Source organism: Onychostruthus taczanowskii, unplaced genomic scaffold (genome assembly GCF_017590055.1).
Source record: "Onychostruthus taczanowskii isolate IOZ18803 unplaced genomic scaffold, ASM1759005v1 scaffold61, whole genome shotgun sequence".
NCBI classification, from domain to species: domain Eukaryota; kingdom Metazoa; phylum Chordata; class Aves; order Passeriformes; family Passeridae; genus Onychostruthus; species Onychostruthus taczanowskii.
The window spans coordinates 5,985,343-6,012,949 of record NW_024503790.1 but is presented as its reverse complement, the minus strand read 5'-3'; the positions used below and the strand labels follow the sequence as shown (position 1 = coordinate 6,012,949).

The window sequence follows — 27,607 nt, the reverse complement described above, 5'->3', positions numbered from 1 at the left end:
TCCCCTCTCCTCTCTGAAGGCTCTGATGTTCTGATTTTTGCCCTGCCAGGATCCCTCCTCCCTGGTTCCCACCTGGCTGAACGTGCTGCAGAGCAGAGGCCAAGGAGCTTGCCCTGGTTTAACCACTTTGGTTTCAGCAGCAATTTGGATTTGGAGAGGGCAGCACAGACCAGCCCCTCTCCACGGCCAGGCCAGTGCCAGCACATGTTCTTTTCCTGCCTGGAAATCCCAAACAGCATTTTAAGCAAGACCTTTGATTTTATTTATTCTCCCTTGCTGGCAGTCTGGGGATGGCAGAGCAGCGAGGAGCTCTGTGCCTCCTGCCTGTTACCTCGGGTTTAAAGTGTCTCTTCCTATCAAATGCAGAGCAGAAGAAAGCAGAGCTTTCATGCATTCTTTCCCCCCCCGCCCTTCCCTCTTCTTCCATCCGTTCTAAATTTATTTCCATGCCTTGCCGGTTTCAATCTGCATTTCCTGACCCTCTCACATCTCCAGTCACAGCCTGTGCTCCCAGCCTTCCCCCAGAGCTTGGCTGGAGCCAGGGGGGAGCTCAGCTCCAGGCTGGGGAGGATATGATGGGGTTAAAGTGAAAGGCTTGGTTTTAACAGTATAATGTGTAACCCCATAATGACTTTAAATATTGATTATTTGAAGGCCATTAGTGCTTATTGTTAAAGAAAAGTCGATACTTTTTAAGCCTTGTGAACCATTTGTCTCCTGTTAAAGGACATATCAAATTTAGCAGCGTGCAGTGCAAATCCCCTAATACCCTGCTCACAAGCCTCCAGCTGGCATTTTAGGGGGGGAAGAGGAAAAGGGGGCAGGGGGAGGAATGTGCAGCAGCACAGAATTGCTCTCTTCCAGGGAAGGACGGGGCTTATCAGATGTAATTGCCAGGGGCTAAATTCACCTCCTCAGAGTAGGGCACTGCAATTCTGCCTCTGAGCCGTGGAGGAAGAGGAGGAAGGAATTTGATGGGGGATTCGAGACTGACAGGTACCTGGGAGAGGATGCAGGGATCAGCGTTTGCTGCACACCCGTGTGAGGGCACAGCAGCCTTTGTTCAGGTCTCGGGGGGCTTTTCACTCTGGGCTTGCCAGTTCTTTTCCCAGCTGGTTGGGAGGGCTGCCCAGCCCTGTGCCAGGGCACGACCTGGTGCTGCTGCCTCCCTCCTGTGCCAGCTCCCCGTGGTGCCAAGGATGGGGCAGACGGGCTGGCAGGGAGCAGGGCAGGCTCCAGCAGGTTCTGTGGGGTGGCACAGAGGGTCTGTCCCTCGTGGCCACGCAGCTGAGGGGGCTCCCCAGGGCTCTGGCTGGCCCAGGGAGGCAGGGAAGCTCTGAGGGAATGAACTGCAGAGTCTGGAGCAGATGTGAATTCCTCAGGGATCAAAGCCATGCCCCGTAGCACAACATGAAAGCGCAAAAACAGCCTGGGATGAGCACTGGGCTGCCAGCAAAGGGAGAACCTTTCCTTTTCCAGCACCCAGCCCTGATCCCATCCCACCCTCTGCTTCCTGGGCGCGGACTGGCATCCATCAAGGAGCTCCTTTGTTTTTGAGCTCTGCACGGGCAGCCTGGATGTCCCGCAGGATCCCTTCCCTCACATCCCCGAGGCGAAGCGAAGGAGGGCACGGCCACGCCATGATTAACAGCGACTTGATTTCCTAAATTGCTTCTTATAAAACGAGCGGCACGTCTGGCAGGCTCGTCTCCCCATGATTACAGCTAATTACGATCGAGCGGACACCTCGGAGCCCCCGTCACGCCGCTTTAATTGTCCGTTTTTCATCCGCGGGGCCGGCCCGGGTGGCAGCAGCACTTGGCAGCCCGGCCACCGCGGCCCCGGCTAATTGCGAGGCCTCGGGGATTAGGGCAGGTGATTACACACTTCACGGTGTAATTACATAAGCATCGCTTGGCTGCTGCCCCGGCTCGGAGGCGAAGGTCGAGCGCGGCGTTACCTGAGATTAATTGGAGCTGCCAGCGGAGCGCGGCGCACGGGCGGCATTAACATTGCAGCAGCCCCCCGATCGATCCGCGCCGCGCCTCCAGACACCGCCGGGGCCGCAATTAGGTTAGAGCAGAGCCAGGGCAGCCGGGAGGAGGGGAGCCGGAGCCAGGAGCCAGGCGGGATGGGCAGATGGCACGGGCTGCTGCGGGAAAGGAGCTGGGGAGGGGAAGCGGAGCTGGGGCGGTGTGTGGGGCTGCGCAGAGCGGGGATGAAGCTGCGCTGGGAAGGGCTCTCCTCGCCCACTTCATGCCCAGGAGTCCCTGTCTGGCTTTCCGTGAGCTGTCCATTTCCGTGAGCTGATCCATGTCCATGAGCTGATCCATGCCCATGAGCTGATCCATTTCCGTGATCTGATCCATTCCCATGAGCTATCCATGCCCATGAGCTGATCCATTCCTATGGTTTGACCCATTCCTATGATCTGATCCATTCCCATGAGCTGTCCATGCCCATGATCTGATCCATTTCCATATCTGATCCATTTCCATATCTGATCCATTCCCATGATCTGATCCATGCCCACAAGCTGATCCATGTCCATGACCTGATCCATTTCCATGACCTGATCCATTTCCATATCTGATCCATTTCCGTGATCTGATCCATGTCCATGAGCTGATCCATTTCTATGATCTGATCCATGTCCATGAGCTGATCCATGCCCATGAGCTGATCCATTTCTATGATCTGATCCATTCCCATGACCTGATCCATTTCCATATCTGATCCATCCTATGATCTGATCCATTTCCATATCTGCTCCATTTCCATGAGCTATCCATGCCCACAAGCCATGGATGGCCGGGATGCTCCCGTGGTTATCCCCCCACTGCGGTGCCTCTGCACGTGCTGTGTCTGTTGCAAAGTCACAGGCACCTTCTGCCTCCCTCTGCCTTGGCCTCCAGCCTCCCTGGGAGCAGATTTTTCCAGGGAGATACTGTAAAATGAAAATAAACGGCCCCGCACTTGGCTGTGCCTCTGGATGCCCTGCTGAAGGTAATAATGTTGTAAGTGGCCATCAAAAGGAATTAAGAGACGTGCAGCCGGAAAGCAGATTTGCTTGCAGGCTCCCAGGGCAGATTTGACTAATGGAAGAGACCTTGGCTCTTATTCCCTTCCTGCCTTTTTTTTTTTCCTGCCTTCTCTCCTGCTGTAAGTGCTCCCTGCCTTTTCTCCAGGATTGTCCCCTTCCCACCACCCAATCCTGCCTCTCTGAGTTTCCCCAGCCCCTGGCAACTGCTCTACCCATTCTGCCTGGCTTCACCACCCCTTCTCCAGCAGGATTCCTTCCCCCTGACCCCGTTGCCCTTCCTGCTCACATCCCTCTCCTGTCTGTATTTTCCTCTGCCTCACTTCCAGCTTTTCCTCTCCACGATTAAAGGTCATCCCTTAGCCCAGCTAGGACAGGTGTTTTTTGCAAGACAAGCCAGTGATGCTTTCAGATCTTGCCAAACCCACTGCCCAAGCACAGAATTCCTTCTCAGCTGCGAGGTGGTTGAGGCAGGAACCCAAACATGATGAGGGAGGGGCAGATGGAGCATCCTCAGCCCTGCCCTTGAAACAAAGGGGAAAACCCTTTGGACAGCCCGGCTGAAAGGCCACGGGAGCAAAGGTGGGAAATGTGTGGGACCTGTGGAGTCCTGGCTGCCTTCTTCCCCTTTTGGTTCCGCTGCTTCTTCCTCTCCATTTTAGAAGCTCTGCATGAGGGTGAAGAGGCAGAGAGCAGCCTCTGGGCAGGATGCAGCTCATCTGCTGCCAAGATGTTCTTCCTGAGCCAGGCTGGAGCCTCCAGGTTTTCACCAGGGCTTTATTTTGCGATTCCTGCAGGGAGATATCCCACCCACCGCCTCTGCTGTCGCCCCAGAACGCTCCCCACATCGCCCTGGGGCCCCACCTGAGACCTCCCTTCCTCGGGGTGCCTTCAGCGCTGTGCCAGACGCCAGGTGAGCGCTCCGGTGACGCTGGTGGGCAGCCAGGGCAGGGCAGAGCTGCAGCCTGTGACAGTCTGCCCTGCAGCCAGACAGCCCACACGGCTTTTCTGTGTCCCCCCACGGCTGCTGGGCTGACTTCACCCTGGTTCTGCAGCCAGAGGAGCAGATTCCTTGGCTGCCCTTCCTGGCCCCGTGTTCCGGCCACGCTGCCGTGGCAGTGAGGGCTAGGTGTGCTCTGGAATAAAAAGCAGCACTCAGGTGCCCTTTTTCCCTGTGGGGAGCTGGCCCTGAGGCAGCCAAGGGTCAGTGCTGACAGGAGTAACCCACAGTGCTCTCCCTGCCCAGGTTACGGGTTCCTCCAGCCGGCACAGGCCGAGATGTTCGCACGGCAGCAGGAGATGCTACGGAAGCAAAACCTGGCCAGGTAGGAGTGGAAAGGGCTGGGTTTGTCCTGGTGTGGGTTTGTCCTGGTGTGGGTTTGTCCTGGTGTGGGTTTGTCCTGGGCTTGTCCTGGTATGGGTTTGTCATGGGTTTGTTCTGGTGTGGGTTTGTCCTGGTGTGGGTTTGTTCTGGTGTGGGATTGTCCTGGATTTGTCCTGGGTTTGCCCTGGTATGGGTTTGTCCTGAGCTTGTCCTGGTATGGGTTTGTTCTGGTATGGGTTTGTCCTGGATTTGTCCTGGGCTTGTCCTGGTATGGGTTTGTCATGGTGTGGGTTTGTCATGAGTTTGTCCTTGGTTTGTCCTGGGTTTGTCCCGGGTTTGTCCTGGGTTTGTCCTGGTGTGGGCTTGTCCTGGGTTTGTCATGGTGTGGGTTTGTCATGGTGTGGGTTTGTCCTGGCTTTGTCCCGGGTTTGTCCCGGGTTTGTCCCGGGTTTGTCCTGGTGTGGGCTTGTCCTGGTGTGGGTTTGTCCTGGTGTGGGTTTGTCCTGGGGTGGGTTTGTTCTGGTGTGGGATTGTCCTGGATTTGTCCTGGGTTTGCCCTGGTATGGGTTTGTCCTGAGCTTGTCCTGGTGTGGGTTTGTCCTGGTATGGGTTTGTTCTGGTGTGGGATTGTCCTGGTGTGGGTTTGTCATGGTGTGGGTTTGTCATGAGTTTGTCCTTGGTTTGTCCCGGGTTTGTCCTGGGTTTGTCCTGGTATGGGCTTGTCCTGGTGTGGGCTTGTCCTGGTATGGGTTTGTCCTGGTGTGGGTTTGTCCTGGCTTTGTCCCGGGTTTGTCCTGAGCTGGACGCAGACGGCACAGCAGGGTCTGAGTGAGGCCTGTGCAGGTGTGCAGCTGACACCTCCCTCGTGCGATGCTTGGGTGGGACCTCATTCCTCCAACCCCCCACCAAAATCCCCTCTCTCCTCCCAGGCTGGAGATGTCGGCCGAGCTGATCCGCCAGAAGGAGCTGGAGACCCTGCACCGTCAGAGGCTGCTGGCCGGAGACCCCCTGAGCCTGCACCCGGGGCTGCCCCCGGACCACCCCGCGCTGCGCAGCGTGCACGACGTCCCCGAGGGCCACGCGCTGCGCGACGAGCTGTCCCGGCGCAACGCCATGCTGGTGCTGCGGCACAACAACGCCCCGCTGCTGTCCCTCACGCCCGGCGGCCCCGGCGCCGCCACGCCGCCCAAGGAGCAGCCCCGGCGGGCGGGCGGCGGCCGCAAGGCCTCGCAGCCCCGCGCGGAGCCGCAGGGCCCCGGCGAGGCCCGCGAGCCGCGCGCCAGGGACGGGGCCCAGGACTGTAACGACGAGGAGATGAAGGACTCGGAGAGCGACGCCGAGGCCGCCGAGGACAAGGCCGAGGGGCCGAAGGCCGAGGGCGGCTCGGCGGCGGAGCTCAAGGAGTGCAAGGACGGCGCGGGGAAGGCGTGCGAGGGGGCCAAGGAGGCGGGCGAGGCGGGCGCGGGCTCCGGCGTGCCCTGCAGCTCCTCCAGCGCCGAGTCCCCCAGCCACCTGCTGGGGCCCGGCATGGGCAAGGCCGAGGTGAAATACCTCCCCCCGGCCTCCCTGCCCGCGCCCCAGCCGCTGCCCTTCGGCTTCCCCTACACCATGAGCCCCTACTTCCACGCAGGTGAGGCGCCGGGGGATCTGCTGGTGGGGTGGGGTGGGGTGAGGATGTGTCGGGAGGTGTTGGAATGGGGGTTCTGCCCCCTGCTCCTCCCGCAGTGGGGTTGTGGTTGCTTTGTCAGGTTGTCTTGTTTCTAAAGGAAGAGTTTCTGCATGGAGAGGGTGGTGGTGGTGGCACCATCCCTGGGAGGTGTCCAAGGAAGGATGGACGTGGCACTCGATGCTCTGGGTGTTGGTCAGAGGTTGCACTTGATGGCCTTGGAGGGTTTTTCCAGGTGCCCTGTTCCAGGGCAGGGCAGCTGGGCTCTTTGTGGTGCCTCTCCGTGCCCCAGGCACTGGGAGAGCTGGGCTGGATGGCACAGGCAGGCAGGGGGGTCACTGCCAGCTCTGCTCTCACTGCAGAGCAGGGGGTGGCACAAATGGGGTCTCAAACCCAGGGAGCCCCGCCAGCCCAGCCAGAACCCCAATCATCCCACAGCTAATTACCTGGCAGAGCAATTAGCAGGAGGCAGGACGCCCGAGGAGGGAGCAGGGGGGCTGTGCTGTGCTGTTCTCCACGCCAGGAGCTGCCTGTGAGCAGCCTGCCCATCCCTCATTAGAGCTGCCTCCCAGGCAGGAAGGAGGAAGCGATTTTTCAGCGACAGGCAGGTGGCCAGGATGATAAATATTCCTGCTGCCTCGGGCTGCCCAGCCTTCCTGCAGGAGCCTTTTCCCCCTGGCCATTAGAGAGGGACGGGCTCAGCTCCGTGTGCTCCTGGCTGCTGAGAGGCTCTGTGGGGAGGCCTGGGCTGGGCTGCCTCCCCTCCCTCCCCCAGCAGTGTGTGAGATGCTGTAATAGCCCATTTATTATTATCACTTTGGATTTATATCACCAGCACATCTCGAGGCTCCGGGCTGGGTTTCCCTGCTCTTCCTCCCCTGCCTCGTGCAGCCTGTGCCAGGGCTGGAGGTCTCTTCCTGAGGGCTCTTTGGCTTCTGGCTGCTCTCCCTGCGGGTTTGAGCCCTGCTGTGCTGCTCCAGAGCAAATCCTCCCACCTGCAAAGCCTCAGGAGGACAGGGAGGTGTGGAGGATGCAGCACCAGGGCTTGAGGTGGGAGTTCAGCAGCTGAAATGTTGAGGGTTGTATCGATCCAAGGGCTGCAGCCGTCCTGGGGAGAGTGAAAAATGTGTCCTGTGGCTCTGGGGGAGCACAGAGCACCCCAGGGCAGGCAGGCAGGGCTGCACCCACCTCTCCCCCCTGCGGGGAGGATGCAGCACCAGGGCTTGAGGTGGGAGTTCAGCAGCTGAAATGTTGAGGGTTGTATCGATCCAAGGGCTGCAGCCGTCCTGGGGAGAGTGAAAAATGTGTCCTGTGGCTCTGGGGGAGCACAGAGCACCCCAGGGCAGGCAGGCAGGGCTGCACCCACCTCTCCCCCCTGGCACTCAATTCCTGTACCCCTTCTGGCACAGGGACTGCCCCCTCAGGAGGGATGGGACCTTGTACCTAGCCTGGAGACTGGAATTAGGAAATACCCACCCAGCCAAGGCAGGTGGCCAAGGGGGAGAGCTGGAGGGAGGAGAGGAGAGGGGAGAAGCATCCAGCTGAGAAGGATGCTGAGTTGGGGGCACTGGGAGGAGGAGGAGCTGCTCTGTCCCTCTCTGTCCCAGCTCTGTCCCAGCTCTGTCCCAGCTCTGTCCCAGCTCTGTCCCAGCTCTGTCCCTGCTCTGTCCCTGCTCTGTCCCAGCTCTGTCCCAGCTCTGTCCCAGCTCTGTCCCTGCTGTGTCCCTGCTCTGTCCCTCTCGTGTCCCAGCTCTGTCCCAGCTCTGTCCCTGCTCTGTCCCTGCTCTGTCCCTTCTCTGTCCCTCTCTGTCCCTCTCTGTCCCTGCTGTCCCTCTCTGTCCCAGCTCCGTTCCCAGAGCTGCTTTCTGGGCTGTGGCTTGATGACCTCATCTCCTCAAGGTTTCAGCAGCCTCCTCCTCCTCCTCCTCCTCCTCCCCCATGCTCTGGCAGAGGTGAAGGATGGAGTGTGCAGAGGCTAAAATCCTTCTATTGATTGCAGTCTGGAGAGCAATTAACGCAGCCTTGTGCTGCTCCTGACCCCAGCCCTCCGTGGGGGGACACGAGGGGTGCTCAGGGAAGGGGCTGGGACAAAACTGCTTGAACCCAGGGGTGAGCTGGCTGCCAGGGTGGCACTGTGTGCCCAGCTGGCACCCGGGCTGTCCCCTGTGGTGCCAGGAGCACTGTGCCATGCTCCAGAGCCACCCCAGCTCTGGCAGGGCCAGCTCTGCTCTCCGTGCCCCCTCCAGCCTCTGGCTCCTGTTTCTGGAGCAGCTGGAGCTCAGGAGGAAGGGAGGGGGTTACAAATGGGCTGGGGACACCTGTCCTGGCACGATGGATTCCTCCCAGCCCGGGCCCCAGCTGCTGGAACGCTCCCTAATCCATTGCAGCCCCTGGAGCATCATTTATCAGGCAGGCAGGCAGAGCAGGCTGCCAGGGAATGGCTGCTGCCCTGGGTGGCTCCTGCAGAGCTGACATGTCATTATTGGGATCGAAGGTGTGGCCCTGCAGCCCTTGGTGGCACCTATTTGTTCTCATTGTCTGGGCTGCCAGAGCTGGGGGGGACACAGGCTGGGCACTGTTCTCCCAGGGGGCACAGCAGGGAGGGCAGGAGCCCCTCGGACCAGAAACCCTTCCCAGGGTCATTCCTGAGGGATGGCAGGGCAGGGGGGACAGCTGGACACTGACCCTGGCTGAGGGGACACAGGGTGGAGCTGGGACAGGTCTGCTGAGCATCCTGAGGGGTCTGGGCTGGCAAGGAGGGTCCCAGACCTGTGAGGAGAGGGGAGCAGCCCTGTCCCTGCTCCAGGGTGGCAGCAGCCACCACAGAACCCCAGGAGGGGTCAGGTTGGAGGGACCACTGGAGCTCCTCTTCCAGGGTCTCCTGAGAGCCCCCTCGGGGTTGTGGGGAGCCTTGGAGAGCTCCAGGGGCTCCGGGGCTGTGACATGGATCACCCTGGAGCTGCCAGGGCTGCCCCCTGCCCACACTGAGGGCTGCAGCTGCAGGGGGAGCCAGGGGAGCAGGAAAGTGGGAAGGGAAACGTGTGGGAATGATGGCAGAGCCTCTGCCTGCTCCCTGCTGCTCTAAAGCATCTCCTTGGCACAGTAAATTCCCGTGCAGATCCTGAGCTTTTCCTGCTTCCCTGGCTGTGCTGGAGGCTCTGCAGGGAGTGTGCTGTGTGGCTCTGCTCCTTTCCCTGCCTGTTCCCTCAGCCTGGGGTATTCCCCAGGGAATTGGCTGCTCCCTGTTCTCCCAGCCTGTGCTCCCCTCTCTGGTTTTGTTTTATCCATTTCTCCCTTGCCAGTCCATGTGCTGGCCCAGCTGCTGTGGGCAGGAGCAAGGGTTATATCCATCAAATCCACCAGGGAAAAGCCCCAAGCCCACAGGACAGATAATTTTGTCGTGACAGGCTCCTGGGAGAAATATTTTTCTCCTGGCAATTCCATTCTCCATGCCCTGAGCAGAGCAGCTCATACTCCTCAGAAACTCTTTCCCTGCCTGAGAATCCTGGATTTTCTCATCCCCATAAATGTCCTTGTGCTCTGCTGGTCCAAACCCCCCACAGCAGCCACTTCCAGGGGTTAATTTTGGCTTTCCCCCACCCTAAAGAGATTTTGTGGGATTTGGTTTGTTCTGTGTCCTCACCTTTCCTTACAGCAGCCACTTCCAGGGGTTAATTTTGGCTTTCCCCCACCCTAAAGAGGTTTTGTGGGATTTGCTTTGCTCTGTGTCCTCACCTTTCCTTACAGCAGCCACTTCCAGGGGTTAATTTTGGCTTTCCCCCACCCTAAAGAGGTTTTGTGGGATTTGCTTTGCTCTGTGTCCTCACCTTTCCTTACAGCAGCTGCTTCCAGGGGTTAATTTTGGCTTTCCCCCACCCTAAAGAGATTTTGTGGGATTTGCTTTGCTCTGTGTCCTCACCTTTACTTACAGCAGCTGTTTCCAGGGGTTAATTTTGGCTTTCCCCCACCCTAAAGAGGCTTTGTGGGATTTGCTTTGCTCCGTGCCCTCCCTTTCCCCCACAGCAGCCCTGAGTTCCTGAGCTGTTCCTGTCCCCCTTGCCATCCCTGTGCCTCTCCCTGGCTCCCTCTGGGATTGCTCTGAGCGTTCTGTCAGGCTGCAGGGCCGGAGGGGCTCCCAGCCCCCGGGAGCCTGTCACCCTGTGTGACAGTGACAGGGCTGGCCGCTCTGGCATTTCAGGGAGCTGACAGCAGCTCTGTCCCGTCAGGGCTGGCCAGGGTGGAACAGAAACCCTGGGAAGGAGCAGCAGCTGCCCAGGGATCCCTGTTGCCATTCCTGGCACGTTGCAGGAGCGGGGCTGGCCGGGGAGCCCGCGGGGCAGGCAGAGCTCTGTGCTCTGTGTGCAGAAACTCCTGCAGAATCTGCTGCCCTCCCCCTGCTTCCCCTGCAGCTGAGGAGCATTAAACACATGAAATGCATTAGCTGGGATTTTTTCCTTCCCTCCCCCAGCCAGGGACCTCCAGGAGGAAGAGGCCTATGAATTGACCCTGCCCAGCTCTTTAATTGACAGGTCATTAAAGATGAATGTGTGGCTAGAGAAAAATATTCAGATTGCAGGCTGCTCGTTGTCCGTGTGGGATTTTAATGATTTATGTTCCTTTCTCCTCCCCTCCTTCCCACCCCCCTGGCTCCAAACAATCCAGGCACCATGGGAGGTCTGTTTCTGGATGGGGAGGAGAGCCCAGCGCTGGAGGACATCAGCAAATGGACGGTGGAGGACGTCTGCAGCTTCGTGTCCAACTTGTCTGGCTGCACTGAGTACACTCAGGTAAATGCAGCAGGTCCTGGCAGGGACATCCTCCTTCCCTGGGGGTCCTGTTCCCTCCCAGCTGGGCTTGTCCCTCCTGGGAGCTGCACCTCAGAGCCCTGCAGGGTTTTCCTGGGGTTTTTCCTCATGGATTGCTGAACTTGCTGCCAGCCAGGGTGTGGGATGGGGCCTGTGAGCTTCCCTGGAGTGCTGTGGTTCCAGAACCAGGAGAGGCCTGGAAGATTCCCTGGAATCCTGTGGTTCCAGAACCAGGAGAGGCCTGGAAGATTCCCTGTAATCTTCCTCATCCAGAACTGGGAAAGCCCTGTAAAATTCCCTGGAATGCTGTGATTCCAGAACCAGGAACCCCCTGCAGAATTCCCTGGAATGCTGTGGTTCCAGAACCAGGAGAACCCTGCAGAATTCCCTGGAATGCTGTGATTCCAGAACCAGGAACACCCTGTAAAATTCCCTGTGATTCCAGAACCACGGCTCAGGCAAACCAGGGAACTCCAGCACAGCTCAGAGTTGCCCCAGCCTGGCTGGGATTCAGCTTTGTCTCTGCACTGGAGCTGGGGGACGCCCCAGGGGATGCTTTTCCCAAGTTGAGGCTTTTTTTGGAGAGTTTTAGGGAGGGTTTTGTCTCCTGCAGAGGAGGGAGGGGAATGGGTGCAGTGTGCTGGCTCCAAGAGCAGCAGCTCCTTGCAATAAAAATCCCCTTGGCTCCAAAGGGATGGGTCCAGGAAACATCCCTGGTGGGTAAACACAGGCTGAGGGGTTTGGAGTTCACCTTTTCCACAGGTGGCTCAGCTGTGTCCCTGACCTGGCCCTGTGTCCCCTCAGGTATTCCGAGAGCAGGCCATCGACGGGGAGACCCTGCCCCTCCTGACAGAAGAGCACTTACTGAACAACATGGGGCTCAAGCTGGGACCTGCCCTGAAGATCAGGTCACAGGTAGGAAAATCTCCTCTCTCAGAACAGGTGGCACCATCTAAAGCTGTCCCTGGCTTGGCCAGAAACGTGCTTTGTGGAATGTCATTTATTAAGCAATAACTCAGTTGCAATTCTGTTTCAAGAACCATTTATTCGTCCTTGGAAATGTTCCATAGCCTCACCTGAAAGCTGTCACAGCTGTTTGAGGGAGGAACCACTGACAGAATTCCGTGCCCAGGGGCAGAAATAAACAGTCCAGGATGAGAGGTGGGAGGGAATAGCAGGGATGCAGTGGGAAGCTCTTAAACGGGCTGGCTCCAGCAGTTCCATTCCTCCTCCCTCAGTGGGACTCCAGCCCGGAACATCTCTGCTGGGAAAATCCCTCCTGCCACGTGTGAAGGCCAGGCTGTGCTGTGTCCCCTGGGGATTGTGTCCTGGAGGGGCTGTGGCTGTCACTGCACTGCCCAGGGCCAGTGCCAGCCCTGTCCCCAAGCCCACGCTGCTCGTGCTGTGTTGGAACAATGAGAGACTTTACTGCTTTCCCTGCAGCCCTCCCTGTTTATGAGGGGGCTCATAAAAAGGGTCTGTGGGCAATTGTTCCCCGTGGGTCAATTCAGGAGGAAATAAAACTCTTTATGTTCCTTAAAAAACAAGAGAGCCCTGAACAGCTCAGAGATGGGGCTTGGGGTGGGGGGAATGCGAGACACGAACTTGAAAAATTCCTTCTATTTCATCAGCAGCGTTCAAAGTTGTGTTACCTGGGGGTTGGATGGGGGGAGCAGAGCCCTGATGCTGCTCCCTGAATAATGTCCCACTTGTCTGGGTCCAGCAGCAGCCCCTGGTTTTGTTTAAGCTCAAATGGGAAGCAGCTGTGGAGGTGCTGGGAGGCCTTTGGCCCGTGCTGGGAGGCAGGAGCTGCTGCAGGAGGGAGAGGTTCAGCAGTTTTATTTTTCCCCTCCCTTGCCTTGGCCTTTTGAAGAGCAATTCCTGCTGTTCCAAAGTGGACAGAGGGAGAGCAGAGTCCTGTCCGTGGGTAAAAGGGCAGGAATGAGCCAGGGCCCCTCAGCTGGGCTGTCCCAGCACGCCTGGGGCTGGCACAGGGAGGATCCAGCAGTGCCCAGGAGCAGGACAAAATCCTTCGGGAGAGAGGAGGAAAAAACCTTCCCTGCTCTGGTTTTCAGCTGCACTGGGAATGGGATTGCTTCATTGCAGTTTCAGTTCGGGGTGGAAGGAACCTCAGCCCCATGCAGTGGGCAGGGACACTTCCAGTGTGTCCCAGGCTGCTCCAAGCCTGACACACCCAGGGCTGGGAGCGCCTCTCCTTCATCACTCCTTGCCATTCACCCCAAACCCGGCATTCTGCACCAATCCTGGCCGATCCCTCACTCCCCCTCCCCACCTTCCCCCACCCCTCAGCTAATCAATGTCTTCCCCCGTTTTTCCCGCAGGTGGCCAAGCGCCTGGGCCGGGTGCTGTACATGGCCGGCTTCCCGCTGGCGCTGCCGCTGCGGGGCGCGGAGCGGGACGCGGCCCCGGCCGAGCCCCGGCCCGGCTCCCCCGGCAGCGCCGCCTCGCCCTTCGGCAGCCGCGGCTCCCCGAGGCACGAGAACGGCAGCGCTGCCCCGCCCGGCGACAGCGGCAAAGCCCCGTCCTAACCGGGCACAGCGCGCTGCAGCAAGGGAGGGATTGGATTTTTTTTTTTTTAAATTTTTTGGATGTTTTTGTTTTTTTTTTTTTTTTTTTTGGTTGTTGTTGTTGTTCGGGGAAAATAAAAGAAGAAGCGTGGAGATTTCTGAACTGTCAAAAAAAAAAAAATACTGATGAAAGGGAAGGAAGGAAAATGATCCAAAGATGTTGTCGTGGGACGACGCCAAGTGAAGAGAAGGATGCTGCGTTGCTGTTCCCTTCCACAGTGCTCAGTGGAGCTGGAGCCCCCACAGGAACCATGGACAGGCTGCTCTCTGCCTTCAGGAAGGGAAGGGGCTCTGCTCCTCCCACCGGTACTTGGAGCAAAAACAACAAAACCCATCCACGCCCACCCCAGCCAACCTCTCCTCCTCCCTGGAAACTGGGCTCAGTTCCTCATTCAGGTGTTCTATGCATCTCTAGCAACTTACTTTGAAAACAATACCAAAGACAGACAAAAAGACAAAAAAGAAAAAAAAAAAGAAAAAAAAAAAAAGGCAAGTTCCCGTCCATGTTTACTTCGTGCAGATGGTACAGAGCCACCCTGCCCTGGCACGGGGGCTGGCAGTGCCCCTGCTCAGCCCTGCAGAGCAGATTCCCTGGCAGTGCCCCTGCTCAGCCCTGCAGAGGAATCTCCCCGTGGGATGTTTGCTTTCCAGGAGCAGCTCTGGGGGAGGAGGGTCCCACCGTGCCTGCAGCTGCCCGGGGGCTTTGCTGGCAGCCCTGGGGCAGGGCAGGAATGGCAGCACGTTCTGCCCGCTGTGCACCCAGAGGAGCCCAGGCTGAAACATGGGCAGAGTTTTTACTACTGTGAACGAGCTGGGAACTGCTGGGGTGACCTCCTGTGACTTGTACAGTTGTGAGCAACAATCACATGTGGTACTTTTCTCTCTTCCCCCCACCCCATCCCCCTTTTTATTTTTGGGTTTGTTTTTTTGTTTAAACGTTGCACGTGCTGCCGTTTTTCTTACAGGATAGCTTTGGTGGTACTTTAGCTTCTTTATATTGTAAAAAAAGGAAAAAAAAAAATTTCATTATCCATCACATCACGATAAAAATGCTTTCCAGCAATCAATTTAAATAAAAAAGAAAAACACTTAATTTACAAGTGGTACCTGGCTTTACCCGAGCAGTCTGTGTCTTTCCTTTGTCCCGGGTGCCCACCTGGGCCAGGTGCCCCCCACAGGTGCAGCAGAGCTGCCACATTCCTGCCTGGGATCCAGTCCAGGCTGGGTTCCCAGCTGGCAGGAGGCAGCCAGCACCTTGCCCAGCTAAGTCAGAGCCAGGAGAAAAAGGGAATTCCTTTCTCTTTGGGAAGAACAGGCAGGTTAAAATCTTTTCCGAAGTGAAATTTTTTTTCTTTACAGTTTAAGTGGTGCAGTTCTCACCTGGGCAGTGTTTCCTACATTAGCAATTTTGCCTTTCCTTTTTCCTTCATGCCTGCACATCCCCAGCCCAAGAAACTTTAATTTAAAGTTTCCTTCAGCACACTTAGAGCAGCTTGAACTGACCAAGGCTTCCAGGGAAGCTGCAAAGCTCTGGCAGAGTCCCTGCAGTCCCTCAGGCCACCAGGGAGGGTTTGGTGAGAGCAGAATTGGGCTGGCTGCTGGGGCAGAGAGGAAGAACCTTGGACAAAAACCTGGCCCTGCCCTTGCTCAGCTCACTTAGCAGGAGCTGGAAGTGAACCCTGTGCTATTGGAAGCAGCAGTTTTAACAGGGGGGGCTTTGCTCCCTCTCTGAGCAGTTTTTACTGGCCTTGACTTGGCCTCGGGTTTTATTGGTACCAAAAGCAGAACTGGAAAAGCTGGAGAAGTCCAAGTCGAGCTGGAAAGTGCAAGGGCTGCTCCCAGCTGTGCCCCTGGCTCTGACAGCAGCTCCAGGTGCTGCAGGGTGGGAGGGCTCAGGTGGAGAGGGGCTGGGGGGCTCAGTCCTCGTCAGAAAACTCCAGGTCCTGCACCAGGTCGTCCCCTCCCTGTGCCAGCTGCTGCAGGTCGGAGCGGGACAGCCCCCGGGGGCAGCTCCTCCTCTCCTGGGAATGCCGGGAATGCTGGGCTGCTTCCCTGCCCTCCTCTGCTGGGGGAGAGAGAGCTGTCAGAAACCCTGCCTGCCTGCCTGCCTGGGCAGTTACTAATTAATGCCAGACACTCATTAATTCATCCCGGGGAGCCCTGCAGGGCTGGGCACAGCAGCGGTGCCTGGGGGGGCACTGGAGCCCAGAGTGCCCCATGTGGGGCAGGAACAGGAGCCCATGTGGGGCAGGAATGGAGCCCAAAGTGCCCCATGTGGGGCAGGAACAGGAGCCCATGTGGGGCAGGAATGGAGCCCAAAGTGCCCCATGTGGGGCAGGAACAGGAGCCCATGTGGGGCAGGAATGGAGCCCAAAGTGCCCCCCCTGGGGCAGGAATGGAGCCCAGAGTGCCCCATGTGGGGCAGGAATGGAGCCCAAAGTGCCCCATGTGGGGCAGGAACAGGAGCCCAAAGTGCCCCATGTGGGGCAGGAACAGGAGCACAGAGTGCCCCCCTGGGGCAGGAATGGAGCCCAGAGTGCCCCCCTGGGGCAGGAATGGAGCCCAGGGTGCCCCCCTGGCCTGGAACACCAAGGGGAATTTGGAGGCAGTGCTTCCATTCCAGAAGGTTCCGGGCACACACGTGAGACCCCAGGGAATGCAGGGCTTTCTTGGGGGTCTCCAGCAAGGCAAGGGTTACCCCGTGCCCCTGTGGCCCAGGCAGGGCTCAGCTGAAAGGGGAGGGCACCCTGGCAGTGGCACCCTGGCAGTGGCACCTGCAGCAGCTCTGCGTGCCCCAGGCAGGTCTGGGGGGCTCAGCCTCCCTGCAGGAGGGTCCTGAGGAGAGATGAAAGGGGCTGGGGGCTGTGAGAACACTTTAACCCTTTGCTCTCTGCAGCTCAGAGCTGCCAGCTCTCCCCTCAGGGTGTGTGGAGCCCCTCCTGACACCCTGACAAGCCAAAAAGCCCTGGGGCTGTCAGGAATTCCCCACTCACCCTCTGACTCGCTGTCCTCTTCCAGTTCTTCCTCCTCGTCCTCCTCCACTTCGTAGTTTCCTTCTTCATCCTCATCCTCCTCCCCAAACTCCTTGCTGCTGGCTTCTGAGCTGTCATCCGAGGCCTGCCTGGCTCTGCCTGTCCCTGCAGGGATCAGGTGAGCAGCAGCACAGTGAGGGGAGGCAGCTCAGGACTGCCAGACACACTCCAGGGAGATTTCTCCTCATTTCTCACCAATATCCCCCCAAAAGTCACTTCCCTTGCTCCTGAGCCATTCCTGATTCCCAGCTTTCCCTTTCTGCCAGAAATCCAGCTGGAAAAGAGAGCAGGAACCTCCCCAGCTCCTGGTTCTTTCCTGCTCAGACATTCCCAGACTGGATTCTCTCCCCTCTTCAGTCCTTGCAGGGACCCCAGCCCGGGATCCTTTCCTGCCTGACAAACATTTCCTGTTCCAGGGAAAGCCCACCCTGATCTGATGGGATTCCCTGCATGACAAACACTTCCCATTCCCTGCCTGACACACATTTCCCATTCCCTGCCTGACAAACACTTCCCATTCCAGGGGAAAGCCCACCCTGATCTGATGGAATTCCCTGCCTGAAAAACACTTCCCATTCCAGGGGAAAGCCCACCCTGATCTGATGGAATTCCCTGCCTGACAAACACTTCCCATTCCAGGGGAAAGCCCACCCTGATCTGATGGAATTCCCTGCCTGACAAACATTTCCCATTCCAGGGCAAAGCCCACCCTGATCTGATGGGATTCCCTGCCTGACAAACATTTCCTGTTCCAGGGGAAAGCCCACCCTGATCTGATGGGATTCCCTGCACATTTCCTGCTGCCCTGGGGAGATCCTGGGGCTGTGATCCTGCTGGAATTCCTGCCCCAGGAGCAGGAATCTCCCCAGGATCCACAGCACCAAGGAGAGGCTGCAGATTCCCCTCCCTTCCCTGCTGCACACACCCAGGACATCCCAAACATCCCAAATGCCAGGAGGAACTCCCAGATTCATCCCAGACTCTGCTGAACTTCCCAGGCAGGCTGCACAATTTGCTGTGGCCCTCTCGTGGTCACAGCCCAGGTGACATCAGCCCTGCTCTGGGAACGCCTGGAACATCAGCCAGGATAAAATAAATAATAAAATAAAATAAATAAATCAGAAGTGCAGCAGGGCAGGATCAGAGGTGCTGGGGAGAGCCCCTGCCAGGCACAGAACCTGCACAGGGCTCTGCTCATCCCCTGGGCTTTGGGCTCTGACCTTGTGGGTGACAAAAAGGGGAGGACAGAGGGTGGGACATGCCCAGGGAAAGAAACAGGAATGAGGCTTTAAAAAGAGCTGGACTGGGAGGGAGAGAAAGATAAAAGTGTCCCAAACATCTTCAGGGCCAGCAGGAAACCCCCTTAGGGCAGGGCCAAACTGAGCCCAAAACATGGAATTGTGGGCAAGGAAAAGGGGATGTGGGCAAGGAAATTGGAATTGTGGGCAAGGAAAAGGGGATGTGGGCAAGGAAATTGGAATTGTGGGCAAGGAAAATGGAATTGTGCACAGGGAAAATGGGACTGTGGACAAGGAAAAGGGGACTGTGGGCAAGGAAATTGGAATTGTGGGCAAGGAAAAGGGGACTGTGGACAAGGAAAAGGGGATTGTGGGCAAGGAAAAGGGGATGTGGGCAAGGAAATTGGAATTGTGGGCAAGGAAAAGGGGATGTGGGCAAGGAAACTGGAATGGTGGACAAGGAAATTGGAATTGTGGGCAGGGAAAAGGGGATGTGGGCAAGGAAATTGGAATTGTGGGCAAGGAAAAGGGGATGTGGGCAAGGAAATTGGAATTGTGGGCAAGGAAAAGGGGATGTGGGCAAGGAAATTGGAATTGTGGGCAAGGAAAATGGAATTGTGCGCAGGGAAAATGGGACTGTGGACAAGGAAAAGGGGACTGTGGGCAAGGAAACTGGAATGGTGGACAAGGAAATTGGAATTGTGGGCAAGGAAAAGGGGACTGTGGACAAGGAAAAGGGGATTGTGGGCAAGGAAAAGGGGATGTGGGCAAGGAAACTGGAATGGTGGACAAGGAAATTGGAATTGTGGGCAGGGAAAAGGGGACTGTGGGCAAGGAAAAGGGGACTGTGGGCAAGGAAACTGGAATGGTGGACAAGGAAATTGGAATTGTGGGCAGGGAAAATGGGATTGTGGACATGGAGAAGGCAAGCCCAGCCCCAGCCCTGCACCTTTGACAGAGAATCCACCGTTCTCCTCCTCAGAGTCACTGTCCAGCTCAAAGAGATCCTTGAATTCCTTCTTATCCTCCTCCTTCCTCTCATCTGGCTTCCTGCGTTTGATTTCTGGGAAGTTCAAGTCTTCAAGCTGGAAAGAAAACAAACCCCAGAGTAAGAACAGCCCTCATTTGTGCTTTTAAATGTCAAAGGCTGTGTTTAAAGGCAGGGACTTGGCTTTGCCCAGCCTGCCAGAGCAGCTGGGTCTGTCTGCTGCCAGCCACAGATTTGTGAGGGGTCCCAGGGGTGAGGGAGGCACACAGAGCTCTGCTGCTGCACTCATCTTGCCCTAATAAACTGCTTTTCCTCGTGGAACATGCACTGCAGGCAGCCCAGCAGGGATAAGGATGCAGGATACCCATGGCAGGCAGCTCTGCACTTGTGCTGGGCATCTCTGGAGCAGCAGTTCCTGAGAAACTCCCTGGTTTTGGGTGCAGGTTTCAGGGTTTCGGGTGCTGAGGATGCTCAAGGTCTGCATCCACGCCCTGCCCTGAAGGAGATCAATGTGCCAAGAGCCCCTGGAGCAGGCAGCCAATATCAATGCCATTAAAGTGCTCTCAATTGACAGCACCTCGGTGCTCTTTACACCTCTCCGGAGGGGGATTAGGGGGAGGATTTACTTGCAAGGGCTCAGGCCAGCAGGGCAAAGATAATCAGAATGCAAATGAAATCCCAAGTGCTCCCTGAGATGGGCTGCCCCTGCCCTGCCTGGCTGCATTCAGGCTTTAGCACACGTTAGGGCTGGCTTGGAAACACCCAGCCCGGGGTCAGCACTGAGCTGCTCCCCCTGGCACCCCTCAGAGCACCCCAAAAAGCCTCTCCTGAGCACAGCCAGGCTCCCAGCAGCCAGGGACAGTCTGGGTGGGGAAGCAGAGACCCAGAGACAGGATGGGGCTGAGGAGCAGGGGATGGAGCTGTGGCTTTGCTCCTGCAGCCACCTGCAGCAATTTCTGCCAGCCTGTTCCAGGGTTATGGTCCCCACATTGATCCTGGAGCTGAGCACTTGCCAGCAGCCACCTGGGATGGGCAGGGAAGGGGAAAAAAAATCACCCTCCACCACTTTCAATCGTCATCTTCCCACTGCCCTTCCTGCCACAGGGACAGAGAGGCCTCTGCTCCTCCCTGTCTGTGCTGGGCTTCAAACAACAGCCCAGAGGTGCCAGGGAGGAGATTTGGGAAGCAAAATACAACAGGGGCACTGCCAAGCTGCTGCCCTCAGCTGGCCCCATGGCTGACACCTATGCCAGGCTGGTTAGAGGCTCCCAGAATGGTTTGGGTAGGAAAGGACCCCAAATCTCCTCCAGTTCCATGGGCAGGGATCCCTTCCACTGCTCAGAGCCTCTCCCAGCCTGGCCTTGGACACTTCCAGGGGTTATGCTCCAGCCCCACCACGGGGGTGAAAGCCTTTTCCATAACTCCCATTCCCATAATTTCCACAATTCCCAGCATTTCTGGGCACAAGGCAGGCTCCTGTCCTGGCAGCAGGGAGCTCTTAGCTGGGGCTCCACATTCCCACAGGGCCCAGGAAAAATCCCCATTTCCAAAGGCAGCTCTGGGTGACATCAGCACAAGCTGAGCACACCAACCAGGACCTGGAGGAGCTGTGCCAGCTCCACCCTTCTGAGACCCCCCAGGACCCTCAGGATGGGCACCTCAAAATCAACCCCAACCCCCAAGGACTGAGATTTACACTGGCACAACCCACAGCCCCTGTGCTCATCACACACAAGCACTAATTAGCTAATTTGGGTGCCAGCCTTTTAATCCCCAGCTAGAGGGCTCCTATCTGCAGACTCCCACCAAGCTGATTTAGTCCCCATCCCATTAAAAACCACTGGGAAAAGCAAATGGAATGGGCAGAAAGGCTCAGAGCTGTTGTCTAAGGCAAGCTGCAGCTCCCAGCCAGGCTTTCTTTTTTTTTTTTTTTCCCTGTTATTACCTTTTTTCCCCCCAATGGCTGCTAATGGGACATGGATTTTCCCAGCCCTAATGGGCCTCATGGTGTTCCCTCTCCTGCTGGGGCTCACAAAGCTGCATCATTAAGGCCACACAACAGCCCCATTCAGCAGCAGAGCTGCAAGGCAGCCTCTGGGACAGCACACCCCAAATCTGCCCCTCTGTGCTGAGGGCACACCCCAAATCTGCCACTGTAGAGAAAAAAACCCAAATCTGCCCCTCTGTGCTGAGGGCAAACCCCAAATTTGCCTCTGTAGAGAAAAAAACTCAAATCTGCTTCTCTGCTGAGAGCAAACCCCAAATCTGCCTCTGTAGAGAAAAAACCCCAAATCTGCCCCTCTGTGCTGAGAGCAAACCCCAAATCTGCTTCTGTACAGAAAAAACCCAAATCTGCCTCTCTCTGCAGAGAGCTGCTCCAGCAGCAGGGCCAGTCTGGGGCAGGAGCTTGGCCCCACTCTGGGCTGTCCCTGTCCCCATTCCCTGACTGTCCCCATTCCCTGGCTGTCCCTCAGTCCCTGTCCCCAGCCCCTGTTCCCCATTTCCTGGCTGTCCCCTGTCCCCTCAGTCCCTGGCTGTCCCCCTGTCCCTCAGTCCCTGTCCCCATTCCCTGGCTGTCCCCCTGTCCCTCAGTCCCTGTCCCCAGCCCCTGGCTGTCCCCAGGACGTGGCTCTGGTGTCCCCAGGGCTCACAGGCAGCATTTGGTGCTCACCCTCTCCTTGCCACTGATTTCCAGCTGGATCTCCTTCTCCCTCAGCTTCCTCCAGTGGCTGTAGTACCTGCTCAGGGGTGTCCCCTCCTCCTTCACCTGCTTCTCCCACTGCTCCTGTGGACAAAGGGACACACGTTTCAAGGATTTCCAGGCACTTTTCCCACAAACAAAGCACATTTTCCCAGCTCCTGGGCAGGAACTGGCAGCAGCCAGGGAATTCAGCCTCAGCTCTTCAGGCACTGCTGAGCCAGGAGTGGTGGCACTGGGAACTGTCCCCAGGCCGAGCAGAGCCCGGGCACTGCAGCAGCACAGAGGGAGCCAAAAGCTGAAGTGGAAAAGTGTCTGTGCCATGTCCCCATGTCTGTGCCATGTCCCCAGGCTGTCTCATGTCCCCATGTGCCCAGGCTGCCCCTGTGTCCCCATGGCCCCAGGCTGTCCCCATATCCCCACTGTCTGTTCCATGTCCCCAGGCTGTCCCCATGTCTGTCCCATGTCCCCATGTCAGTCCCATGTCCCCTGGCTGTCCCCATGTGACCAGGCTGTCCAATGTCCCCAGGCTGTCCCCATGCTGTCCCCGTGTCTGTCCCCATGTGCCCAGGCTGTCCCTACGTCTGTCCCAGTGTCCCCATGTCTGTCCCAGTGTCCCCATGCTGTCCCCATGTTGTCCCATGTCCCCAGGCTGTCCCCATGTCTGTCCCATGTCCCCATGTCAGTCCCATGTCCCCTGGCTGTCCCCATGTGACCAGGCTGTCCAATGTCCCCAGACTGTCCCCCATGTCCCCAGGCTGTCCCCATGTCTGTCCCTGTTTCCCCGTGTCTGTCCCAGTGTCCCCATGTGACCAGGCTGTCCAATGTCCCCAGGCTGTCCCCATGTCCCCAGGCTGTCCCCATGCTGTCCCCATGTCCCCAGGCTGTCCCCATGTCCCCGTGTCCCCAGGCTGACCACAGCTGCAGTGCTGGCCACCCCGAAGGCTGCTCTCTGCCTCCTGCTGCAGATGTGGGCTGAGTTCTCCTGCAGCTTCTCCAGCAGCTGCCGCATGGGCCGGCAGTAGTTGGCCACCTTGCACTCCTTCAGGAAGGACTTCAGCTGAGGGAAAGGAGACAAGAACAAAGCCATGGCAGGGCTCCCAAAAACATCCCACAGTGAAAAAGCATCTCCCACCCTCAGGGACCAACAGCTGGCACCCTGACCCTGCCAGGGCTCCAACCCAGCTCAGGCTGGCACCCTGACCCTGCCAGGGCTCCAACCCAGCTCAGGCTGGCACCCTGACCCTGCCAGGGCTCCAACCCAGCTCAGGCTGGCACCCTGACCCTCCCAGGGCTCCAACCCAGCTCAGGCTGGCACCCTGACTCTCTCAGGGCTCCAACCCAGCTCAGGCTGGCACCCTGACTCTCTCAGGGATCAAACCCAGGCTCCAACCCAGCTCAGGCTGGCACCCTGACCCTGCCAGGGCTCCAACCCAGCTCAGGCTGGCACCCTGACCCTGCCAGGGCTCCAACCCAGCTCAGGCTGGCACCCTGACCCTGCCAGGGCTCCAACCCAGCTCAGGCTGGCACCCTGACCCTCCCAGGGCTCAAACCCAGCTCAGGCTGGCACCCTGACCCTGCCAGGGCTCCAACCCAGCTCAGGCTGGCACCCTGACCCTGCCAGGGCTCCAACCCAGCTCAGGCTGGCACCCTGACCCTCCCAGAGATCCAACCCAGCTCAGGCTGGCACCCTGACCTTCCCAGGGCTCCAACCCAGCTCAGGCTGGCACCCTGACCCTCCCAGGGCTCAAACCCACAGTAAAAATGACCAGATGGAACTTTCCAGCACCAGCACCCTGCTGTGCCAGCTCCAAAGCAGAACTGAGGCAGGCCTGGATGCTCTTGGTGGGGGTGCCCAGGCTGCTCCATGCTGGCATTGCAGGGGCTCCCCTGCCTGCTGCCAGCCCTGCCCAGCTCCAGCAGTGCTGTGTGAACCCTGCAGGCTCTTTGCTGGAGCCACAAATAAACACCCAAACACAGCACAGACATTTGATTTAGAGAAACAGACCCAATGAGGCAGGAGGAAATGGTTAACCACAACGGAGCCTTGCTCTCAGTGGGGCCAGGAGATGCTATCAGCAGGGAGAGAAAGGATTTCCAGGCAGCAAATCCATTACTGCCTCCTCCAGCCATGGCTCCCAAGGTTCTGCCTGGGGGGACAGAGCTGGGGGAAGGAAGGAGATGTGTCCCTCCTGTCAGTGCACCCAGGGGTGGCAGTGCCAGCCAGCCCCTCCCTGCCAGGACAGTGCCCTCTGAGGGGTGTTTGCTGCACATCTCCCCATCCAGCAGCAGCAGGGGCTTTTCTTGTCCCTCTCCCTGCAGCACATCCCAGCACCAGCTCAGAAAAATGGGAATTCAGCCCTTCCCTGCCTCCCCCAAAGCACAAAGAAACCATCAGCACACACAATTCTTCTGCTGCTGAAGCCTGTCCTGCCCTCACCCCCCCCTTCCTAAAATATTTATTTTTTATAGGTGCTGCATATTTATCTCCACTGAGAGATGCATTTGTCACTCGATTTATCTCACTTGATCCCCCCAGCTGCAGCCCCAGATCCATTCCATCCGCTGCCACATCCATTATCATTTTTCTTCCCTTGCAGAAGTGTCACCAGAAATCCTGCAGAATCCTGGGCTCTGTCAGTGCATTTTGGAGCTCTGTGTCCCCTCACACAGCCCCTGCTCCCCTCACAGTCCCACCCCTAGCTGCCTATCACAGATATTAATGAGAGCTAATGAGATCTCAGCCCTGGTGGAAAGGCAGGGACACATCCATGGGAGTAAAAGATAAAGGACAGAGAGGGGAAAATCAGGGTCTGTGTGTGCTTTTCCCTACCCTGCCAAATGGAACAATGGGATTTCTGCAGAGTAAAACCAATCAGAACACCCACGTGTGTGTGTGGATATGGAACTGAGGCCTCACATCCCAGCCTGTCATTACTGGGGCTGACTCTGTCCCACTGCCAGCCTGAAACACCAAAGGCTTCTCCCAGCAGAGCCCACAGAGCAAAACCCCAGCTGCTCTTACTGGAAGTGATGCAGGGAAGCCAAACCCTGCCCAGTTCCCAGCTCACACCAGGAACATTTCCCTGGGGACAGGGGAGCAGCAGCAGGAGAGATGCTGGCAGGGCAGGGCAGGGCAGGGGCAGGGAGGGGAGGGGAGGGGAGGGCAGGGCTGGGCAGGGCTGGGCAGGGCAAGGCAGGGCAGGGCAGGGCAAGGCAGGGCAAGGGAGGGCAGGGCAGGGGAGGGCAGCACCTCCTGCCCTTCTGGCTCGCTGCAAGCCCAGCCTGGCTCCTGCCAGCTCCTGCCTCAGTGCCAGCTTTTCCCCCTCCAACCTCCCACTTCTGCTCTGTGCTGCCTGCCAGGGCTCTGGGGCAGGGAAGGGGCTCTTCCCTCCCCCAGCCCCTGCAGGCAGAGACCACCACGGGTCAGCCCTGGGGCAGCGGCAGCAGCAGCTTTGAAGTGACTCCCATCCCCACGGGCTCTCCTCTCCTTTCATCTGCCGGTGCTTCCTGCCTTCCAGGCAGAGAATTTGGGAAGCTGAGGCTGGGAACTCAGCCCAGCTTCCCCCAGAGCTGCCGACCAGAGCAGGAAGAGGAGGAGGAGGAGGGACACAGCCCCTGCCAGCTGGAGCAGCCCTGCCGCGGCGCTGGGAGAGGCGTGAGCCCAGCAGGGAGGGAAGGGAGGCTGGGCACACATGGATGTGCACAGCGGGCTGGAAGCTGTCCAGCAGAAAAGCCTCTCCCCACGCAGCTTTTGGGAAGCCAGGGCCAGCCCCCAGCCCGGCAGACGCCACGGGCAGAGGCAGCCAGGCAGGAATGCATCCCTGCTCTGCTCTGCACAGCCTGGGGGAGCACGGGAGCCTGCTGCAGCCAAACACGGGCTGCCACAGCTGCCACAGCTGCTCTGCTGCTCACACACACAGGGGCTGCCAGCTCCCAGCAGCCAAGGCAGCCCCTGTGCCAGCCCGGGGGACACAGCCAAGAGCCGTGGACCTGGCAGATGCCAGGCCCTGAAAGGGACACGGAGCTCTGCTTCCCAAACAGCCTGTGGGGCACAGCCCCAGCAACCAGGACACCCCAAACAAACAACAGCCCCAGCAGCCAGGACACCCCAAACAAACAGCCCCAGCAGCCAGGACAGCCCAAACAGCCTGTGGGTCACAGCCCCAGCAGCCAGGACAGCCCAAACAGCCTGTGGGTCACAGCCCCAGCAGCCAGGACAGCCCAAACAGCCTGTGGGTCACAGCCCCAGCAGCCAGGACAGCCCAAACAGCCTGTGGGTCACAGCCCCAGCAGCCAGGACAGCCCAAACAGCCTGTGGGTCACAGCCCCAGCAGCCAGGACACCCCAAACAGCCTGTGGGGCACAGCCAGTGCTCCCCCATCAGCCAGGACACCCCAAACAGCCTGTGGGGCACAGCCAGTACTCCCCCAGCAGCCCAAGCTGTGCAGGGGCTGGTGGCACACACCAGGACAAGCAGAGGTTCGTGTCCCCACAGAGGATGTGACAGCAGCCACTCCTGAGTTAAAAGCAGGGGGCTGGGAATGAGGGAACACATTCCAACACTGGCACACTGAGCAGCTCCAGTGATGGAGCCTGAGAAGGGAGGGAAGACTGGGGAGGAAAGATTGGGAAGGAAAGACTGGGAAGGAAAGACTGGGAAGGAAAGAAAGACTGGGAAGGGAAGACTGGGAAGGGAAGACTGGGAAGGGAAGACTGGGAGGGAAGATTGCCATCTTGTGGAGAGTGCCTGGGGAGGCTGAGGCAAGGCAAAGCTGGGGCTCAGAGCACAGGTTCTGCTCCAAGGCCCCCCAGCAATGGGCACAGCTCTGAATCCTCAGGAACTCAGCCGAGTTCAGCATCCCAGCCCCAGCCCAGAGCAGTTCTGCAGCCTCTGCTCCACTTTGGCTCCCAACAGATGGCAAACTCCAGAGCCTTTCCCCTCCCTCCAGCCTAACTGGATGTGATGCCTCTGCTCCTCCCCAAAACACAAATCAAAATTAAAACCAGCAGAGGTAAACGGCTCTCCCCTCATTCTGAGGGCCATCCTGAGGTCACTGTTAGTTTAAATTACTTTATCCCACTCTGTCCACGTTCATGGCACCCCCTTACCTGGATGACAGTGGGGAGAACCAGCTCTGGGAAGCCAATGCTGTGGGCTTGGCCATGGAGATATTCCAGCAGCAGGTCATAGAGCTGGTCAATGAGCCCATCCTGAGCAGGAGAAACACAAATCAAGGGACTGGGTATGACCTAAACCCCTCAGATTTCCTACAGCACCTAAACCAGACTGGGGAAGGCGTGTCCCACCTTGGGGACAGGGACACAGAGCACATTCCTTGTCCCAGGGAGCCCAGGCAGTGCTGGAGCTGAGGTCCCACTCACCCTGAAGGCCTTTTCCTGCAGGTTGGCATTGGAGAGCTTCAGGATCACAGCAAAGTTGATGGGCTTGGAACTCATCCGTCCTGGCTTCTTGTTGAAATCCACTTGTTGGAAAACCTGGAAGAGAAAAAAGAAAAAAAAAAAGTGTAAAAGTGATCCCAGCACAAAGCAACCAGCAACAGCTCAGCCAAGGGCAGGCAGGTGGTGGCAGAGCCAAGAAGACAACCCAAAAACCCAAATCCTGATCAGTGCCCCACAGCTCTCCTGAAAACCCCAGCCAGGGACAGGGAGGGAGCAAACACCACCACACCTGAAGCTGTGGAGAGCTGGCTGTGCAAGGTGCTGTGGTGTCAAGAGGAAACCAACACAAGGAAGAGCACAGGAAACTGAGGTTTGTTCCCCAGCCCCAGCTGAGATTTGTTCCTCAGCCCCAGCTCAGCTCTGTTCCCCAGCCCAGCCCAGGTTTATTCCCCAGCTCAGGTTTATTCCCCAGCCCAGCTCTGTTCCCCAGCCCAGGTTTATTCCCCAGCCCCAGCTCAGGTTTGTTCCCCAGCCCAGGTTTGTTCCCCAGCCCAGCCCAGGTTTGTTCCCCAGCTCAGGTTTATTCCCCAGCCCAGCTCTGTTCCCCAGCTCAGGTTTATTCCCCAGCCCAGCTCAGGTTTATTCCCCAGCCCAGCTCAGCTCTGTTCCCCAGCCCAGCTCTGTTCCCCAGCCCAGCCCAGCTCTGTTCCCCAGCCCAGCCCAGCTCTGTTCCCCAGCCCAGCCCAGGTTTGTTCCCCAGCCCAGCCCAGGCTTGTTCCCCAGCCCAGCTCAGGCTTATTCCCCAGCCCAGCCCAGCCCTGTCGC

General features: G+C 58.0%; 2 protein-coding genes across 5 annotated transcripts in view; one reads left to right on the top strand and one right to left on the bottom strand.

The window, feature by feature from the left end:
• Window positions 1–14,220, top strand: part of SAMD11 (sterile alpha motif domain containing 11) — an 81,873-nt gene extending 67,653 nt beyond the window's left edge. For all 3 annotated transcript variants that reach the window (XM_041419708.1, XM_041419709.1, XM_041419707.1), the window contains exons 10-15: window positions 3,838–3,953; window positions 4,287–4,365; window positions 5,294–5,994; window positions 10,693–10,817; window positions 11,640–11,750; window positions 13,178–14,220. In XM_041419708.1, the coding sequence (XP_041275642.1) occupies window positions 3,838–3,953; window positions 4,287–4,365; window positions 5,294–5,994; window positions 10,693–10,817; window positions 11,640–11,750; window positions 13,178–13,384 (1,339 nt within the window). In that variant the 3' untranslated portion in view covers window positions 13,385–14,220. The remainder of the gene's footprint in view (window positions 1–3,837; window positions 3,954–4,286; window positions 4,366–5,293; window positions 5,995–10,692; window positions 10,818–11,639; window positions 11,751–13,177) is intronic.
• Window positions 14,221–14,404: 184 nt separating this feature from the next.
• NOC2L (NOC2 like nucleolar associated transcriptional repressor) overlaps window positions 14,405–27,607 on the bottom strand; it is a 28,881-nt gene continuing 15,678 nt past the window's right edge. Inside the window, exons 13-19 of one of the 2 annotated variants that reach the window (XM_041419712.1) lie at window positions 26,765–26,878; window positions 26,492–26,593; window positions 22,296–22,439; window positions 21,353–21,466; window positions 18,643–18,778; window positions 16,417–16,560; window positions 14,405–15,485 (exon numbers count right to left, since the gene is read on the bottom strand). In XM_041419712.1, coding sequence (XP_041275646.1) covers window positions 15,340–15,485; window positions 16,417–16,560; window positions 18,643–18,778; window positions 21,353–21,466; window positions 22,296–22,439; window positions 26,492–26,593; window positions 26,765–26,878 — 900 coding nt within the window. In that variant the 3' untranslated portion in view covers window positions 14,405–15,339. The remainder of the gene's footprint in view (window positions 15,486–16,416; window positions 16,561–18,642; window positions 18,779–21,352; window positions 21,467–22,295; window positions 22,440–26,491; window positions 26,594–26,764; window positions 26,879–27,607) is intronic. The other variant, XM_041419711.1, reaches the window with a different exon arrangement.